At 37.5% G+C, this 19,587-nt stretch overlaps 1 protein-coding gene across 1 annotated transcript; it reads left to right on the forward strand.

Annotated features, from left to right (window-relative positions):
* Positions 1 to 2,496: 2,496 nt before the first annotated feature.
* Positions 2,497 to 11,526, forward strand: EMX2 (empty spiracles homeobox 2). The gene is made up of 3 exons (XM_044055969.1): positions 2,497 to 3,223; positions 6,046 to 6,230; positions 10,475 to 11,526. The coding sequence occupies exons 1-3, from the start codon at positions 2,815 to 2,817 to the stop codon at positions 10,640 to 10,642; spliced, it is 762 nt and encodes a 253-aa protein (XP_043911904.1). The 5' UTR covers positions 2,497 to 2,814; the 3' UTR covers positions 10,643 to 11,526.
* The last annotated feature ends 8,061 nt before the right edge of the window (positions 11,527 to 19,587 follow it).

Below are 19,587 nucleotides of genomic sequence, written 5' to 3' on the forward strand. Positions count from 1 at the left end.
ACTGGGCATATTACTTCTTACATACCAATGACAGCGCCATTGCGCTCAGCCTTTCAGCACCAGAATCAGGGACAAAGCCAAAAATGTGAAGTGACAAATGCCTTAGATCAGGGACACTTTGGGAATATTAATATCACTCATTTGGAAAGAATACAGAGCACATGCAACTTCTGAAGTAAACAAAGTCTGTAGCTGTAATAAATGTTACTGTTTACTGTTATAATTCACCACGGTTTCTCAAAGTACTGAGGACAGAGAACATTTCTGAGTGAAAACCAGGGTTGCCTCTGAAAATCAGACACGAGTTATGGGCAACACCGAAACTTAAAAAAGCACAAAAAAATTACAAACAAACTGGTATAAATCTAAAACTGTGTTTTTAAACGGTAGTTAATTCTAACAAATTGATCGTTCAGCACTGCAATTGTATACAGGAATTATGACAAAATATGACGGGAGTTAATGCGGTAATGTTGCTACTGAAATTGTAATTGAAGTGTTGTAATTTACACTTTGCCGTGATCTGGAATAATCACAAAACCTGCTTACTTCATAAGCAGGTTTCCTTATAGGCAAAATCAGCCTGGTAGCTTCATCGCTATTTAATAAATTTCTCTTAGATGTATATCTGTCCGTGGTTGTAATTCATTAAGCTATGTAAATTAGGGCTCCCAGAGCTGTACGAAAAATGGTATTGTGTGTGATGGGAATAAATTAATTTTAGAGATGCTAGAAACCATCTTTAACACTGCTCCCAGTAATATACTGCTATAGAAATAGCATTAGTCTTAGTACATGCTGTGTAAGCAGACGCCTGGCATGGGAACACATTTTTGGAGATATTTCCAAAACAAACAATACAATCTGTTTAGTCTGTATTCAAACTGATCAATACCATACACCAACAATGAACTTGTGTTTAGTCTGAAAAATAAGTACACTAATGGTAGTCAGATATACTACAAGGAACTTAATATAAATCTGTTAACTTAAAAGTGTCCAGGAAATCTGTAAGGAACCTACAAAAGTATGTTTGGAAAAGTATTTCATATCCGTTGTACTTTTCTTGTAAATTAAATGATTGCCTTTTTAGTAAAATTGACTGAGAAAAATATGAAAATGAATATATGAATGCAATTGATCACATTAAACAAGCCCATAAGAAATATGTTGTTTGCATAAGATCGAAATAATCTGCACAGATTTATTGCAATATTCTGAAAAGGACATTTGAATTAAATTAAAAGAGAAAACAAAGAAACTGGCAGGGTTTCTGAAAGGGGGACATGCATGCAAACGTGATGGTGGGATTTACATAGGGAAAACTTTATCTTTTTGGTTTAAATGATTACTTCACCATTATCTAAAAAAGTAAATGTTAGTTATTTGGCACAATTCTGTTTAAACTGAAAACAAACTCGTTAGTTCCAAAAAAAGGTAATAAATAATTAGATTAAGAACCGAAGATTGTTGTCAAGCATGAAAAATACTGTTGCTAAAATGCAAAATATAGAACCCAATAATGTAATGGTTGGTTAAATGCAAAGGGCGTAGAATTAAAAAAAAACATAACAGAAACACGCTTTAAAGCTTCATGACTGTAAAAGTTTAACACTGCTGTGCAAATTCATATTCATTGGCAATAATTTGCATCAGGTCTGCTTTTCCATTTGCCTACTTGTTTCCGTGGTGGCAAGTAACATTTTACACATAGCAGAGTACGTTCAGTTGCAAACGAATATGTAAGTATGTGCAACAATAATTTCATTGGCAGAGCTTTGAGGCTGACGGGTAGATAATTCGTTAAACTACTGGTAAACACCATTGAATATTAGGCTCCTCTTAGACTCTTTCTGTGACCAATTGGAAGAAGAGAAGCGTCTAGTCTAAATTAATCCTCGGCTGTCCGGCTACCTGCAAAATACGGAGCTGTTCCTCATGTAAAGCAAACACGTGATTCACATTCTGGGTAAAGGAACAGCTGCGCCTCAGAGATACAGAGGCAACACATTAAAGCCTTACTCATTTTAAAATGTGCTCAGAATTGTCTAATCTCGAGTGAAACAAATATGTTTTACACAGTAGTTTTCATTTCGTCTCTTTTTAATTTTCCCCTAATAATGAAGTTAAATAGAAGAGAAAGAAGTATCAATTCTACTTCTTAATATGTAATCTGGTTGTCTGTAATCTAGGCTCTCTTTTAAGGCCGTCAAAATCAATAATTTTAAAAGTTTGTCCAAGCCCTTGAAGCCCCTTTGTTTAGTACTAGGCTAGTATTTAGCACAGCAGGTGTTATTGACTGTAAAGGTGCATTCGCTCGTGTTGACGGTATTGCTAGTGTGTGCGGGAGTGGGTTTGCCCAACACACACCCACCGACGAGACTTCTGCAGTTTATGAGGAGACACTCCGTTCCAGAATATGTAAGAATCCACCCATCCAGGATCCGAGTTCCAGGTCTGACGCACTTGAAGAGTCTTTCCTGGCCCTTAAGGCGAGTAATAGCGACCAATCATCAGGCCATTAGCAGGCTTCAGAGGAAGCTGTTTATGTGATCCTCGCACTAATTAGGCTCATGAACGACCAAATCGTTTGCACAAGTCGCCGAGAACCGAGGCATCCATGGAGTGTCTTGTCTGGACTAAGTGACCGAGTCAGCAGAAGCTTTCTTCAAACTACTTCGCAATGCATCTCGTCAATCTCAGCCACGGCTCTGAGTAAACTTTCATCTTAAAGGATTCTTTCTTTCATTAACGCAGAAACACTCGATCGCTTCGCCTGCACTTGGAAAGGATCTGTAAGAGGTTTTTTTTAACATGTTTCAGCCGGCACCGAAACGGTGCTTTACCATTGAATCGTTGGTGGCCAAGGACAGCCCGTTGCCAGCGTCCCGATCGGAGGAACCTATAAGGCCAGCAGCTCTCAGCTATGCAAACTCAAGCCCAGTGAATCCTTTTATAAACGGGTTCCACTCGTCAGGTAGGGCCGTGTACTCCAGTCCGGACTTGGTGTTTGCTGATACCCCCAGCGCTACAACTGTGCCAGTTCACCACCACCACCCGGTGCCCCCTGCTCACGCACTGGCAGCAGCTGCAGCGGCTGCAGTTCACCCTCTTCCCTCGGCCCATTCGCCTCATCCTCTGTTTGCCTCACAGCAAAGGGACCCTTCTACTTTCTATCCATGGCTCCTGCATCGCTACAGATATCTGGGACATCGGTTTCAAGGTAGGTTTCCTAAGTGGAAAGAGTTTTAGACATGTAATAAATGTATGGAACTCTGATGCACATTTTACTTGCCTTTTGAATGCCGAATCAGACGTTCAGCATTGTGTCACTCATGAAACATTTCGTTTATTTATTTACAGCAGGGTTTAGCAAGTTAGGACACGATATTTCAGGACAGAGTCAACTGACTGGGGAAAGAATAGTCTTCAACTTTACAGTACAATTAAAACACATTAAAAACTATGCCATAACTTTATTTTGCTCTTATATCGGACATTGTAGTTGAAAAGAAAAACATCTCTTAAAGCATACAATAACCGCAAACGACAAGTAGGGGATACCAAAATATAAAGGACTGCTGCAGTCACCAAGCGATTTTTAACCTTAACTGGGAAGACATTGGATAAACGGCTGTTTATGGTTAGGGCGACTGGCAGACAGAAATGTGTTGTAAATCAGAGGCCCATTCAAGGGTTTGGTGTCCTTCAATTTGGCTTCTGATGAAATGAAAAACAGCAGGCCATTTTATAAACAAAATTATTAATCGCTTACGTGTATTAATTTAAATGAGCTTATACGTTTGTCGTAATTTTGTGTAAAAGGGATGTTAATATTGTCTGAAAAATATTTTGGTATTTTTTCAGACTCGATAACGGGAGTAAGGCTAATGAAGTTTAAAAACAACAGGGTGTTTTAGTGCGTGAAGACAAAACGTACAATAGCATGGAGTTTACAATCATTTTATTTTCCATGGACCTATTTATTGGTAACGCCATTCTTTTTTATTTGTGCAGTGGCATTTAAGTCTGGACTCACGAATAAATACTGTTATTTATTTATTTAACTAGAAATGGGTGTAGTTTAACAATGATGTATATTGATCGAGAGCTATTGTAATGCACGAAGCTACGGTAGCATACAGTTTAACTTTATCTAGAGTTGTCTAGCTCTCTAAGCAGTATACAAAGCTTCCCACCTCTGAGAAACGGATATGTGTAAAACTATTGATTTTGTTACTAATGTGAATTATAAAATCAAATGCCTTTATTTTCAACTATTCAAAGTATCGTTTAATCTTTAAATAGTGCAATTGTCTAGTAATGTAAATCATGTATTGATGGCAACTTAGTGCCTGAAACTAAGTCACTTTATAGCACAAAGTGTACGATATAGCCGAGCCCTGCAACATCTTACATACTGTGCCCTTCAACAAATCATACACAAATTCAGCTGATTTTAGAAAGACAGCACATAGAATCATACCTCTTAAGTGTGCATCATTCCTCAATGTTATTCGTTGAAAAGGTTTGTCAAGCATTCAATGTCAAACATTCTTTTAACTGATAGGTATACTTAGTAATATTGAATCACATTAATTCGTCAAAAGACCACTTTTATAGGTATAAAGTAACATTGCAACCATCTCGTAAACTTTCAATTTAAAGTTATTAGCAGGCAACTTGGTAAACGTTCCCCATTTTGACCATTTATTCTACATTATGAGAAATAGTGTACCACATTTTGGAAATAGGAGGTTGAAAGCTATGGCTTGGCTCAGTTATTTTATTGTTCTTGTACCGGTATCTTTGAAATATTAAATTATGCAAATCGTTTATTGTGGAGAAATTTACGGATCTGATATATATATTGCACGTTTATATTTGTGTCACTGTTATGTTTGGAGAGAGTTTTTTCTCTCACTTTTTCCCCTGTACCTGATAGTTTATATTCTTTGGCATATCACCGTGTTACTAATGCCGGTACTATAACGTGAATTCCATTTAATAATTGTGTGGATCAGACTATACCTTTCTCTTTAGAACAGGCCTTCCTCTTAAAGCAAGTGCAGTAATCAAAAGTCATATAGTTACATTTAAGAAATGGTTGTAGCAATTAATAAAACTCTTTGACTTTTGCTTGCAACACAAAGAAGCAAATTAAATTTTACCGTAACACAGACATGCAATTATTTTACAATTGACCATAATTTTATATTATAAAGGAGCAGGTGACTGCACAATACACAGACGTAAAAAAACACGTTAAAATGTCCAATGACGAATTAAAAATTCGTTAATTAACGGCTGCATCCAGAATAATCCAGAATATATATAATCTTTAACAAATCCACCGTATTCCATAGTTCATTTTATCGAGACATTATTTGTTATATATAATTTCGTTTTATTAAAAATGTATTCTCGTAACTATATATTGACTGTATTATAGTTTATTTTAACGGTTAATGTTATAATTTAGTATAAGGCTTGATTAATGACATGTTCATTTATTTTCTCATACACAAATGATGTTTATACGTTACACGTCATAAAGCTAAAACAATGTTATTGACAGTCTAGTAACTGACAAATGGATATTTTTGAGTTAGCAGAAACCTAAATGCTTTTTGTTAATCTCTTTATTTAAGAGGCTTTCTGTGTTTTTATTTCATGCTTGCTTAATTTAAGTGTCATAATAACTTGCTACCCAGAACATTGTGATACTGAAAATAACGTGTTATTGTGGCTGAGTGCTTCTAGGTTGACAAGTTGCTGTTTTTTTTTTTTTTTTTTTTTTTTTGTCGTTCTGTTTACAGATTGAAATCATTTCCATAATTTACTTGAAAATATATATTTCATCCGGACTGATGCAAAAACATAATTATTTCTGTATAGTGAAGTGACCCCTTTACATTCAGCCTGCAGTATAATTAAATGAGACCGGTACACATTTGAGAACAACAAAGGTGTGCTGTGACTTAACGAAATGAACTTGCACTTAAGTAGCTATGTGTTCCTAATTGATACAATCCAATTCTGCAGGAAACGAAACCAGTCCAGAAAGTTTTCTGTTGCACAATGCGCTGGCCAGGAAACCTAAACGAATTCGGACGGCTTTTTCCCCATCACAATTGCTACGACTGGAACATGCCTTTGAAAAAAATCATTATGTAGTGGGAGCAGAGAGGAAACAACTGGCTCACAGCCTTAGCCTCACAGAAACTCAGGTAAGATATGTAACCTGTTAAGCCAATTAACTGGACCACTATTTATTTTCAGTTGAACCCAGGTCTGTCGGTTCATTTAGCTGCAAAAACAAGTGCATACATCTTTGATTTAGGATACTAGGTATTCAAATTAGAGTGATGTTTATTTTTTGTATCAAGAGTTAAACTGGAAATGTTCTGGTGCTGATACCCTAACCGACAGTTTAAGTCAGGTACTGTTCAATACATGATCATTTAAAATGAGCCAAACTGGATTTCGGGAAGTTTCTTTTTTAACTTAAACCGTCTTACTATTTTAAATATAGATATGGTATTTGAAGGATTAGTGCTATAATATTGTCCTGCTGTCTGGATGCTTAGTAATAATTTCCATCTTATGTCATACTCAGACCATAATCACTGGGAAGTGTGTGTGTGTGTGCGCGCGCGCGCGTGTAGCAGGTGAAACATTTGGACTTTTATCAGGCGCAGCACATGTGGCAAACGTATTATCTTGGAGATATTTTCTAAAATGGTTTTGTTTTCAGTCCTTTATACAGTGTAAAACGTGCGTTTTGTAATGAAAGGATCACATCTATTGAATAGCTGTTAAAACACTAAGTTGCGATTTTGTAAAAAAAAAAAACAATGTTTATCACTGAACTTGCGCTTGTTGTTAAACTATGTATATTGACGCAATTGTTTGTTGTTTGTTTTCCTCTCACAGTGACAAATGGTTTGTTTCTATTATTGTTCATCAAAATCTAATTGCACCCAAATCAGATTGATAGGTGGCGTCTCAATTTGTCACACTATTTGTGTTTTTAGAAGTTACCCAGAGCCTGGCGAAATATTAATCCAGTGTGAACTATGCTCTTAACAGTTAAGCATCAAATAGTTCTGAGGTGGTTGACTAAAAACAGGGATACCCAGAAATCCATTTCACCCAAGGATGTGTGTTGTCTGAGGACCCAGCTTTTACTTTCAGAACCCACTGCTGATTTTGAATGTCTGTCATCTTGCACTTTGTGTGTGTGTGTTGGCCCACGAGACACCCGAAATACATGTGTACATAATTGTGCTTTGTGAGCTATCTGGACATGTGTACAGCCTTCGCTGTACGTTATAAAAATCAACACTACACTCTCCCTCCGTGTACAATATAGTTGTTTGTTATTAATTTTACATCATTTCTTCAGATGGAATGCACACTTTACGTTTCTTACTTTGATTTTGACTATGATTTTCATTTTTACACTTTTAAATTCAAGTATTTCCATCTCGATTCGCACTTTAGCTTGAGATGTAGTTTTGATATATATAGTAGTTATGAATCAGATAGTAAAATGTTAAAGTTAGAGCACATTGATCCACGACCCTAACTCGTTCCTACAGCTAGAATCTGAAAACTGCTCTGAAGACGTTTAAAACCGTCATCAAATATGTTGCATTAACTGCTTGCTAGTTTGCACAGCATAAATACGTTTCAATGAAAATAATTGGTTTTGTGAATTTTCTATATAATAATACTAATGAACTTCCTAGATTCCTTAAATGGTTACTAATTTAGCTATTGGCTAAAGTGACACTTTGTATGAAGAATGACAGGTACTGTCTGTCATCACATTTGTAAGTGCATTTGGCTATATGCATCCTTGTTTTACTGCAATGCATGTGTGCTTGCATTGCACACAGATAAGCTGCCTGTAAATAGAAGGCGATTTGCGAAGAGTGTGGATTCTGTTCGTCATTGAAAGCAATACTAAAGTTTGGGTTTCCAAGGAAGCTAAACACCAGTGGTTTTGCAGACCTTGTTGTACTTTTCATTGACAACTGAGGACTATCGCTTCTTGTTTTAGCTGGCTTCCTCAACGAAACAAGAAAGGGATCACTAGTTTTGGAGGTTTGCAAATCAAGGAAGCGGTCAAGCCTACATTTTTTCCCGGTCGGCCTATTTAACGTGGTCTTTGTAGTGGTTGATTTGGGTGCTGGTCGGGGTCTTTTGTCCTGATGTCAGTTTCATCTCTCTACACACCAGCTCTCTTTTAACTACGTCAGGGAGAAATGAACCGTCATCCCCTCAATTAGCACACTGAAAGCAAATTAGATGCACCCGGCCTGCCAGTCTTTTCACAATTAAGATATCCACGATATTTAGGATTCTATTCAAAGTCCACTAAATGTATACTTCGTTTAAAAGTTTCAAAGTACTGTTGACAAAAGATAAACATATAATTTCAGACAGCATCTCTGACAAATGTCATATTTTTCTTGCATACGGTGTCATAATTTATTGTTTTATTGGACGTGAAATTAGAAATCGATCTTTCAATTATTTTGGGTGGCAGAATTGGTCATTTTTTATTTAATACTAATACTTTATTGAGAATGAGCAACACCGAGAGATGGTTTACATAAACGTTTTCAAGTTATAATATAATTCTAACAACACGATGTACAGTATTAATCTATCATTTATTAACAACCGGGTTAGTCCAACTGAGCCAGTGGGCCGTTTTCAGTGAAGACCCACGGAGAAAAGCTCCAGACAGTTATTATAAAGTTACAAAAAAAAAAGAAAAACGCCTGACAATGAAGTTTTATGAAAATATTACAATTATGTGCTTAACATGAGAACATTAGAAATTTACAAAAGGCCTGAGAATGAAGTTTACATAAACATTAATACTTTTTAATCAACAAAAAGAGAAAGATGCAAATGAGATAGAGCACTTGCAACTGGTGGGTGTTAAAAGTGTGAGAGGTAGTAAGGTGGTAAGGTGGAATTTAAGTGGAATAATTGCAATGACAGCTGTCGGCGTTTTGGAGAAAATTTGAAGTATTAAACAAAGAAAGGGACAGGGAACAGGATGCTCTTTCATATCGATATTTCTAAAAGTTCCAAACATCACCTGTACCAACTCCTTCCCAGTTTTTTAAGATAAATGTTAACCACCAAAATGCTATAATTGACCTTACTGCGACACAAATACTTAAAACACACAGACACACTTGCCTGAAATAAGTGTACTAAATATGTCGATGGGGTAAATAAATATTATCCAAACCTAACGTTGCTAATGCGCTAGGATTGATAATATCACTACAATTTTTAAGAGTGTGATTAGTTGAGGACAGGACTAGTCTGCAGTGTGTCCGCTAGTAATCGCAGATTATTTTATTTAAGTTTTGAAATAAATTATTATAATAAATTAAGAACTCCCTATTAAAATTCAGAAGACTTCTTAACGGGTATTAGTAACCGATTAAGAATGCATGTAAAATCCAGCAAGAAACATCAAATTTAAAGGAAGAGCATGAGGCAGAGAGATCAAAGTCCAATAAAGATCAGCAATATAAACTAATTAACGGGCTGATCTCAAATTGTTTAAATAAAAGGCTATCTTCAACCACCATTTGGCTGGTTTGTAGCAGAGAGTGGAAGCTTCTGTTTACTACTGAGTTTGAAGGTCATTATAAGGCGCGCACGTGTGTGTGTGTTTGTGTGTGTTTGTGTGTGTGTGTGTGTGTGTGTGTGCGTGTGTGTGTTGGGGATACCACCACAAGAACTGATTTTTTTACTCTAATATTAGACAGCTAGTGTGGAGCTGAGTTTAGTGATGAAGCTCTTTCACTCTCCCTCTTTTGTGCGTGTGTGCGTGCGTGTGGTGTGCATGTGTTAGGAACGGCATTTATGTGTTTTGCTCTGCTTTATGCCATATTTGAACAATGTCAGCTGAAAGGCACTTCTTTAAATCCTAATAACATCTGGTGCGGGACAGAGTTCAGATGATACCTCTGTTAATCTAACTGCGAGCAAATATTACTTTATATGACAGTCAAATTCAAAAAGAGCATATGTCTAATCTTTGTTTATAGTTGGGGAATACTTGAAATCTTTAGTATGTTTTAAGTGAAACTTTGACCAAGAAAAAAAAATACCTTAAGGCAATCTGTGTATAGATACTTACATAAAGAGGTATATACTGCCCAGTAGATGATATGTCAGAACACTTAAAAGATTAATGATTTCACATTAATAGTCTGTTTGTCTTGTCAAGAAGCTAACATTTTCAGTGTTGGGATGTTGTTTTTAAGTTGCCATTGTAATCTAGACTGTTGTACTGGGGAGTTACAGAAGTTCTTTGTTTTTACATATGTGCATATAGATATGCTGGGTATCCAGGACCCAAGACCAGGCAGGCGGTAAGTAGAGTAGCAATGTATTTCTTACAACTCAACATTATTTTCTTTAATTTGTCCAGGTGAAAGTATGGTTTCAGAACAGAAGGACAAAATTTAAGCGTCAAAAACTAGAAGAAGAAGGATCAGACTCCCAACAGAAGAAGAAGGGCACACATCACATCAATCGATGGCGACTTGCCACCAAACAAAGCAGCCCAGAGGAAATAGATGTCACATCGGACGATTAAGATCAGTGAAAGACTCGCTGAACGAAGTTTTACTGAATACAGCCATAGACAGGGTGATGTGGGAAATAGATAATGACTTCTCCCAAAAGCAAATTGTGCAACCAAGGCAGCTGCAAGCGAAGGAGCTGTAAACGTGGCACTGTTGGTGAAGCTGACCTAGGAATCTGCCAACCGTACCACAGACACGGGATGCAGGATTGTTACTGTGCACTTCCTTTTATGCAGTCCACCAAAATGTACTTTCTGACAGAACAATTGCACTTCACAAATACCATGAATTCCACAAGCAGCCAGCCCTCACCTGTATCAGGAATCATGATCTAGAAATACATTAAGTTGCGGCCTTTATAGAGACACTTAAATTATGATCAACTTTGCTTTGAGGCAGTTTTTTGTTCTTGTTACAAAGAGCGTGTGCAGTCTATAAAGAAGGTATATTAATGTAATGGCTTCTTTTTAAGAAAAATTATATGAAGTGCTGCCTTTTCATTCCAGCGGTTTTAAAAGGGCAATATACATTTTATACTACAACTGAAAAAAATACCATTTGGAAAATTTATTTTGTGGATTTTTTTGTCATGCTGAAGTTTACCAAGGCAGACCCTGTTGTGTAACTCTCCCAGGACTTGTGTTTTGTTGCTGTACAGGGTTACAATACTAAACTGCTACGTTTCATCTCCGAGTGGCGAGGTCGGAGCTGTAGTTAGGTGGTATCCCACGGTTATAGAGCTCTACTATCAGTGACTCTTATTACTGTCATGTCTTGTACCAGAATGTAAATATTTCTGTGGTCGTGTTAAGGTTGTTAGAATTCTAACACACTATATACTTCTAAGAAGTATGTCTTTGTCACTATTTTGTCAATAAAGATCTATTAAGACGTTTATTGGAGTAACACGCATGATTATTAGGTAGTTCAAGCATTTTCAATGATTTGTACACTGCATAACGTTTTGAAAAGACATCAGATGCCTGCACTATGTGTGTTTCCATACTCAGGCACACAGAGGCAGACAGGCACGCACAGGCAGACAGACACGCATACACACTTTACAATCGTACGATTTTTTTTTTTTTTGTAAGCAAGATTCAAACCATGGAATTAGATAATACAGTATATACAGGACATGTTTAAAATGCTGTTAATCCACTGCATCGCTGTGCTGAGTTTCAAAGTACTTTATTTCACTTGCACTCCTAGTTTTCGGATGAGCATTTGACTGTAATTTGACCAAACCAACCAATCTGGTTAAAAAAAAAACGTGTCATGGGGGGGGGGGGGGGGACAAATATTATATACTTCGCATATAATAGCATTGGCACCTTCTAAAGGGCGCAGAAAGATTTGCAGTCAAAGCATTATTATTATCAATAAGAAGTATCGTGATGCACTTTGCGTTTCTGCAGAACAGAGGGGCTTCGTGTCAGTTGTATGACATTAACAACACAATACATCAACATGCTGTTGTGCCATTCATTTTTCCCTTCAATGCACACAGACGTACATACGGACAGACAGACAGACCCCCCCCCCCCCCCAACACACATATGGATATACACTTCGTAAGTATTTTTGGAGAATAGCACGAAACAAAACGAACGTAAGAAAGAATGCATTTAAAATGTGCAGGGTTTGAGAAATGTTGCTGTGGCCCGTGATGCGGGAAGAAATTCGCAGTTTCTGGGGCACCCAGTTGTTTTTTATGCTTCATTTACTCCTTATCCTGATAGACTGCATTAATCAGTTTTATTTCCATTGATAGAAAAACCTCGTCGGCTCTGTTCGAGCTACAAAGAATTCAGTAGTCTTTTGTGAAAGTGCAAATCAGTTTAGGCAATTATAATACCAGGAATATGGGGGGAAAGGGGAAGCAGTGCCCAGTGACTCGCTTTAATCTCTTAATCCATGGATCCAGGGGGGCTAGTTTGACATAATTTAGGACAATCTGACTACCCCTTACGCTGTGATAAGACAAAGTTACAATGCTTTGGAAAATACATGCTTTGTTGAACGCTGGACCCTGAAAGGGTAAGATTAGCAACCACATACACGTGTTTGCTCTATAGGGTAGCTTGTAAACTTAAAAATGAAGACATGCTGTTTTATTTTATAGCGAATTAAGGTTTCAGGTTCTAGTCAAGGTGAGAACAGTAGATAATCAATTCCTATCGAATGAATGTGCTGTTTGGCTCAAGCTTTTTTGACTTAGAATGTTAATTTCCAGTCTCCATCCACCTACTAGCCTATTGTTGGTAGTTAAAGTATCACCTCACCCTTCGGGACTGAATTTACGTGACCGCTATGACACTACAGAGGTTACGAGCTTTCAAACAAATCAAGGTATAAGGTGGTGATCAAATGCATGTAAGCATGTGATTCAAAACCGAGATTTTATAATTCCTTGCACTGTTCCCCCATGAAAGAAATGCAGAAATGAAAAGTGTCCCCTCTTACTTTCCTAGAATAAGATCAAAACTATGCAAATAAGAAACTGTTAAATTAAATAGTTTTTTTTTCTAGTTAAACCAGAGTGGCCTTCTAAATGGTTCCTATCTTGATAAGCAGGCTTATTTCAGCAGCAGCTATGCATATACAACTATGCCAAACTTAAAGCGTCTTACGTAGTCTAACAGCAATAAAATCTTCAGAGAATACCATTAGCTTTGAAAAAACCTAAAAGCTTTATTACAAACCGAGCTTTGAAAATAGTGAGGATTAGGCGTCTGAAAGGGTCCCACAATGGTTAGAAGAAAAGGTTTCATGCTAATGAGGTTAATGCCCTTTGTATCTCCGGACTTCACAACTTCATTACTCCCTATCTCAGGCTGCACCAAGCGGCTCAGAGCTTTGCAATCCACTCCAGCTTTCCCCTTCCCTGCTTAAAGAAGGATTTGATAGCTGTTCTGTTCAAACTAGATAATTATATCTTTTCAAGTTGGAATTAAGATAAAGAAAGTGCAGCAAAGGCGGCTTGCCTTCATCCACTGCAAACAAATTTGGCGCGCTTTCTCCTGTCTGCCCCCTACTTTACTGGGCACTTGGTCATCTTATTAGGCTCTCGTTTATTTTCATATTGCAACATTTAAAGCCAAAGCGTTTTAGAAACATTTCTTGGTTCATATTTTGCACGCAGGGGAGAGGGAAACAATGAATGCAAATCAGGGGGGATTCATATATATATATATATATATATATATATATATATATATATATATATATTCTTAAGGGAAAAGTATTAATTGCATTCTACAATATAATCGGTCGGATTTCCGCTTACCTGGTGTTACATTTTGCATGTATTGTTAATGGATCACTTTTGACTTTAACTTTAATAACATTGTGTCATTTTCAAACCCAGACAAATAAAGACAGGCTAATTAGACAAACACAAACAAACAAGCAAACAAACACACTAACTAACCAATTCACTTGTGTAAGTCTTTGTTAATTTGCACAGTGTGTATGTCTTTTAGGAAGTCTAACACCAGCAAACCTTTACTGCAGCCAGGGTTCTTGCTCACACCCTATGAGAACCGTGTACCCCTGGTTGTCTTCATCCACCAGCTCGGTGGGATTACACTTCTAGACCATAACAGGACTCCGCATGTTTTTATTTAGTTCACTGACATTTGCAGGTGCTACTGAGAGGAAATGTGCCGAATTACACACAAGCTCCACAGACTAATAATTGGGTTATCATACAAATTTGGCAATGCATGTACGGAGTTTATGATCATTTTTTTTTACTTTTTTAAAATCCCACATTCTCACATTAACATAACCGTTTAGAAAATCTGTTCTGCGCTATCAGCTAAAGACAGGATTATACTAAATCGTTCAAGTTTTCTTTACAAAGAGCATGTGCAGACCACGGAGGAGGAAAACGTAGGTATACATATCATCAGCTGCCCTTTCTGGTCGCTTTATCTGTGGTTGATAGTTTTGTGGCTTTATGATCTGATTTATTTCTCCAAACATTTCAGACAGGAATTGGAAGTGGGAGTTTTGAGAACCTACTGACCCCAATAGTAACATTGTCTCACTGGATACTTTCTCCCAATGGAAGATTGCAATAGTTCAAGGGCTATTTTCCTAGGCACGCTTGAAGCCCTGTAAAATAAATTAAATACCATCTCGCTCTCTCATAGGTTCATACTAGGCTATCTGCCCTATAAGCCTAGCCAGAGTGTGTTTGGCTTTCGCCTCGTAGTCCTTCAAGTGGCGTGTTGTGTGTTTGTGTGTGTGTGTGTGTGTGTGTGTGTGTGTGTGTGTGTGTGTATCTTTTGCAGCTTTAAGATAGCCACAAGTCTGCTTGAACGTTGTCCGAATACATAGCAGCTACCAACATATGCTTTCATTTTCGAGTGAGAGTTGAATAGTCCTGGCCACACGGACTCTCTCCTTAAACAGTTTTTTGACTGTCCCATGTGTTCTTCAAATATACAGAACACACACGCTGGAAGATCGCTGGTTATATTGCCACACCAGGTGTTTTGTTTATTTTTGTTGACACTTTATTACCGTGAAAATCCGACGGTGTAGGTGCCCGTTTTCAGCGGGTGTTCAGGGAGAAAAGCTCCAAAGTATTATACAAACAATAATTTTATAATCTTCAAAAGTGATACAAAACATCAGTGATTTAATATTTAGAGAAATATTAGCAACTTTACAGGGAAACTAAAGTTAAGTTAGTATAATACGAACAAGAATTGCAATAGGAGATGAGAGAGAAAAAACAGGGTCGTGGCATATTTAGTGAGTCCGTGGACAAATAAATTGAAGTAAGGGAAACTAGGAGAGTACGGTATGAATAGATACTAGTTCATATTTAAGAATATCCATTCATAACCCCTTTTTGCATATGGGGTCGGGGTGTCACTTCAGCAATGACAGTCATAAAGAGCTAAGGTTTACACCGCAGTGTTCTTCTGTACCATGCACTCGTACCTACGGCCATTTTAAGAGTATCCAGTCCACCTACTGCACGCCTTTTGAATGTGGGAGAAAACCTACGTAAACACAGGGAAGACTCTGCACAGAAGGCACCCCAGCTGAGAATCAAACCAGGGAAACTCTTGCTATGAGGCGACAACAATATATGCTGGGCTACTGTGCCCTACTATTTATGAAACTAGGAAACCTCTTGCTATGATGGATGTAGTGTATTTCAATTTTCCAATACTGGCTCTGTAAAGTTCCTACTTCACTTATCACTGATGTGCAGAATATCACGTTTTATGTGCAGGGGTTGGGGGTAATAATAACTTATCTGTATATAACCCGGTACGTAAAAATCCACTACCAATCATTAACGAACCGGAGTTCCGCTGTGGCGACCCCTAACCGGGAAAAGCCGAAAGACACAAACAAACCAGTTAAATTACTACAAATAACTATGCCCTACAATAACTACTGGTGTGTGTGTGTCTGCTTGTTAGGTGTGTGTGCCCAACTCCATAGAAAGAAGTTAGCTTAATATTCAGCATTTTGTAGGTAGTAGTTGGGAGCTAGCTGCAGCCACATATCACTGAACAATTATCACAGAGTTGGATACATAAAGCAAACGGGTTCGAGTCTCAGAACAATACACAATTATAAGAAAGCTACTTGCTTACGTTGTTCCTTTGCTACAATTATAAATGCTACTCAATTGTATTACCAAAGAGCAAATGACAAAAATACTTTATGCATTATTTTGCAGCAGATCTCAAGAATGTATACACTACACAATGTATGATTTTTGCCTTGCAGTTTGTTTTTTCACTTTCTGACTTTTGCAATTATAATCTTTTGGGGATAATAAACATTTCCAAACCAAACACTTGAACGCAGCAAAGGAGTAAAACGCGCATTTACACACAGGACACGCACACAACTCAACTCCTCTGCAAGCTTAATACTGTTACAGAACACCCCCTCCCGAACGCTTAATGCTGTTGTAAACGGCCAATGCGTTTACAGTTACAACAGTTTTATATGACTTTGTAAAAGGCAATATGTACACATCTAGTGTGTTATGTTTTATTTTAATATTCAGTTCCCCTTATAAGATACCTCTAACATAAATTACAATGAAATTGCACAAAGACCTGCTAGAAGGGATGTATCAATAATGTCAGAGAATAATATAATAAGGTGGGAAAAAAATGAAGAAAAAGGGGAACTCAAATCAGTTATGGCATCTGTTTACATATATTATTACAATAATAACTACAGGGCACGAAATAGCTGCTTGAGGCACTTTTCATCTCCTTTCTGAAGCAGCCATGATCAAAAAGTACACAATGGCACTCAGGTGAGTAAATTGAAAAAAAAAGTTCATAATAAGTATAGGCTAAGAATGTGAAGCAGTAGTTTCGTTTGCTGTAGGACTCGGACCTCCCAACTGTACCTATTTTGGCGGAATATTCCTATTTCAGGGCTAATTTACCCCTGCACACGAAGTCCCCAATTTTGGAGGTACATCCCGGTTTTTAAGTCTGATTTATCCCATCACACAGTTTTCGGAATCCCGCCTCATTATGAGTTTTGCAGCTGTCTAGCGCACACAGAAAACCACATTGCATAACCAACATACATACTGTAGCACCAAGAATTTAAAGAACGTGGACACACCTGACATCTCCCGTTTCAGAAGAAAAAAATAAATGACCTCGTGTGGTAGAATTTTACAGTACAGTTCATTAGAGTCTACAGATTTTACGCTGCCTGTTTAATAATGAGCGTATGTTTTTTCTACCATTTTGTCGCTGTGTTTTAAACAGGTGTTTCTGAGTAGTATCTCGCTTCTCACTGTAAGCGGCAAGAGTTATGTGCTCTTTGTCTTTCCAATTTTGTGCTAATTAGATGTACAGATTTTTGGCTGGATGTACCTACTTTTCAGTGGCCTAAGTTTTTCCTGTTTTCAATGTTTGCAGGTTGAGAGGAATGGTAGGACTGCTTGAGGAAATGCCACCAGGTTCACATGGCCGCTGAGCTACAAAAACTGTCAACGGACAGTGCAACTTAAAAGTTGTGATGGCGTAGTTATAGAATGGTTTTCAGGTTATACATAGTCAGCATTTTACCAATAACAGTGTGTAAAGTCGAGAAAACTTTAAAAATGGGAAACGAGATCTTAACTTGGTTACTTCCTTTATGTACACTTTTAAGACGAACTAGAGTTTCTTCTAACCTTGAACTACGTTACTAAAGTAATACGGACTGACTTTGGTTGCGCACCTCTCAACCTCAGAGTAAGAACTAAGGGCAACTTTTAAATATTGCTCTTGTAATCTTAGACAGTAGATAGAATAACAGGGTTTGTATTACCATGAATTTTTCTGAAGGGTATGAAGTCTGAAATTCAACTGTCTGTCATGATTTTCTGACTTAAATCTTCAATCATTTGCCAACTATTTGCAATAAAACCACTACTTTATGAAAATGGTCCAAATTATGAGGCAAAAATCTGGACATTCTGCGAAAAAACTGTACAGTTGTAGTCCTAACATAATGAGGTGTGTGCGTGGGGGCAGCATGTGAATGTTTCAGTGAAATGGGAGGGGATTCATTTATCTTCCACCTCGCAATCATGACATACCACGCATGGATGTCTGGACGATTTATATCGACATTTTCATCAGTGTGGTGCATATAATTATAGTTTACAAAGAATACCCAGACCAGGTGAGTGAGTAATCTGCATCAGTACAAACAGATGCCAAAATTTGGAGAAAACATTTCAAAGGAACTCGTTTAAGTTATCTTCACGAGACAGGACTTTTAACCCACACCCAGAATGCATTGCGTTTTGCAGACGTCCTCCGTATAACAAAGTAGGACGTCAGCGGCGCAGTCACATTTCACGCGATTACGTTGTTGTTCACATATTACATATTTGATTGCTGCTGAATGCTTGTCGTAAAAATTAAAGCTGAGGTAAGGAATGTATCTGAATAGTAAAACGAAATGATTATATGTCAAATGATTCGTAATAGTTTAATTTGCAGCATCTATCTGTCTCTCTCTTGCTTGGAGGGTCGGTCTGTTCTGAATATTTCTTGATTATGCATGCTATAACCACGTCTTCATTTCTAATTTCTGTTGGAGTTATTTAAACGTTTCTGATTTAAAACAGTCAAAATAACTACTATAAATTTAGATTTGATTGTAAAGCAATGCATTTGCCCTAGCCATTGATAAATGCACTTTCCTTGGGTATATGTAATTAAGACAGCACTTTCTGCTCTTTTATAGCTTAATGTGATTTTTGTGTATTAAACATTTTCCCACACTCGGCAATAATCAATGTATTACTGTATCTGCAAATTGTCGGCACAGGCGTATTTGGCCAGTGCATTACATTGCAGTGCTGCATGCATACCTCGCAACTGTCCAGATTTTTGCAGAATGTCCGTATTTTTATTTCATATTTTCACCTGTTTCTCATATAAGATTTGTGGTTTTCTGGCAAATCACTGAGGGTTCAAGTCACTAAGTAATAACACACACCTGAGTTTCAGAATTTATATACTTCAGAAAATGCATTTTAACACAAAACCTGTCATTCTAGCAACTGTCATGACTTTATAAGAGCAGTATTAAAACATCCTATTTTGGGCCTTTACCCCCCCCCCCCCGCCCCTTCGCTAAGAGTTTGGGAGATGTATGGGTGAAACACTTTTAATAATGGCTAACGATTAGACAGGGTCGTAGCTAGAAATAACCACTTTGCATAGCCTTATCCTCCTGCCTTCTCCTAACTGTCTTGCATTTACAAAACGTACACACCTTTACAAGAGTCAGACCGGCACACCCAATGAAATTAATACATTTTCATTTGTTATCTCTGTCGCTAAACCATTTGTTTTTGGATAAACAACCGTATTGAGTTTGTTGAAAAGAGATTCATTTGGGTGGGCAGTAGTTTAACACTACATAATGTTCCAGCGCGGTGCAGCAA

This window comes from Protopterus annectens, chromosome 14.part0 (assembly GCF_019279795.1).
Source record: "Protopterus annectens isolate FY-2018-M chromosome 14.part0, PAN1.0, whole genome shotgun sequence".
Lineage (NCBI taxonomy): Eukaryota > Metazoa > Chordata > Ceratodontiformes > Protopteridae > Protopterus > Protopterus annectens.

Excerpts from the sequence above, each read along its gene's own strand:
- EMX2 (XM_044055969.1), top strand. The coding sequence starts at position 2,815 with ATGTTTCAGCCGGCACCGAAACGGTGCTTTACCATTGAATCGTTGGTG. Across the intron at positions 3,224-6,045 it reads TCTGGGACATCGGTTTCAAG|GAAACGAAACCAGTCCAGAA; the intron begins GTAGGTTTCCTA and ends CCAATTCTGCAG. Across the intron at positions 6,231-10,474 it reads TTAGCCTCACAGAAACTCAG|GTGAAAGTATGGTTTCAGAA; the intron begins GTAAGATATGTA and ends TAATTTGTCCAG.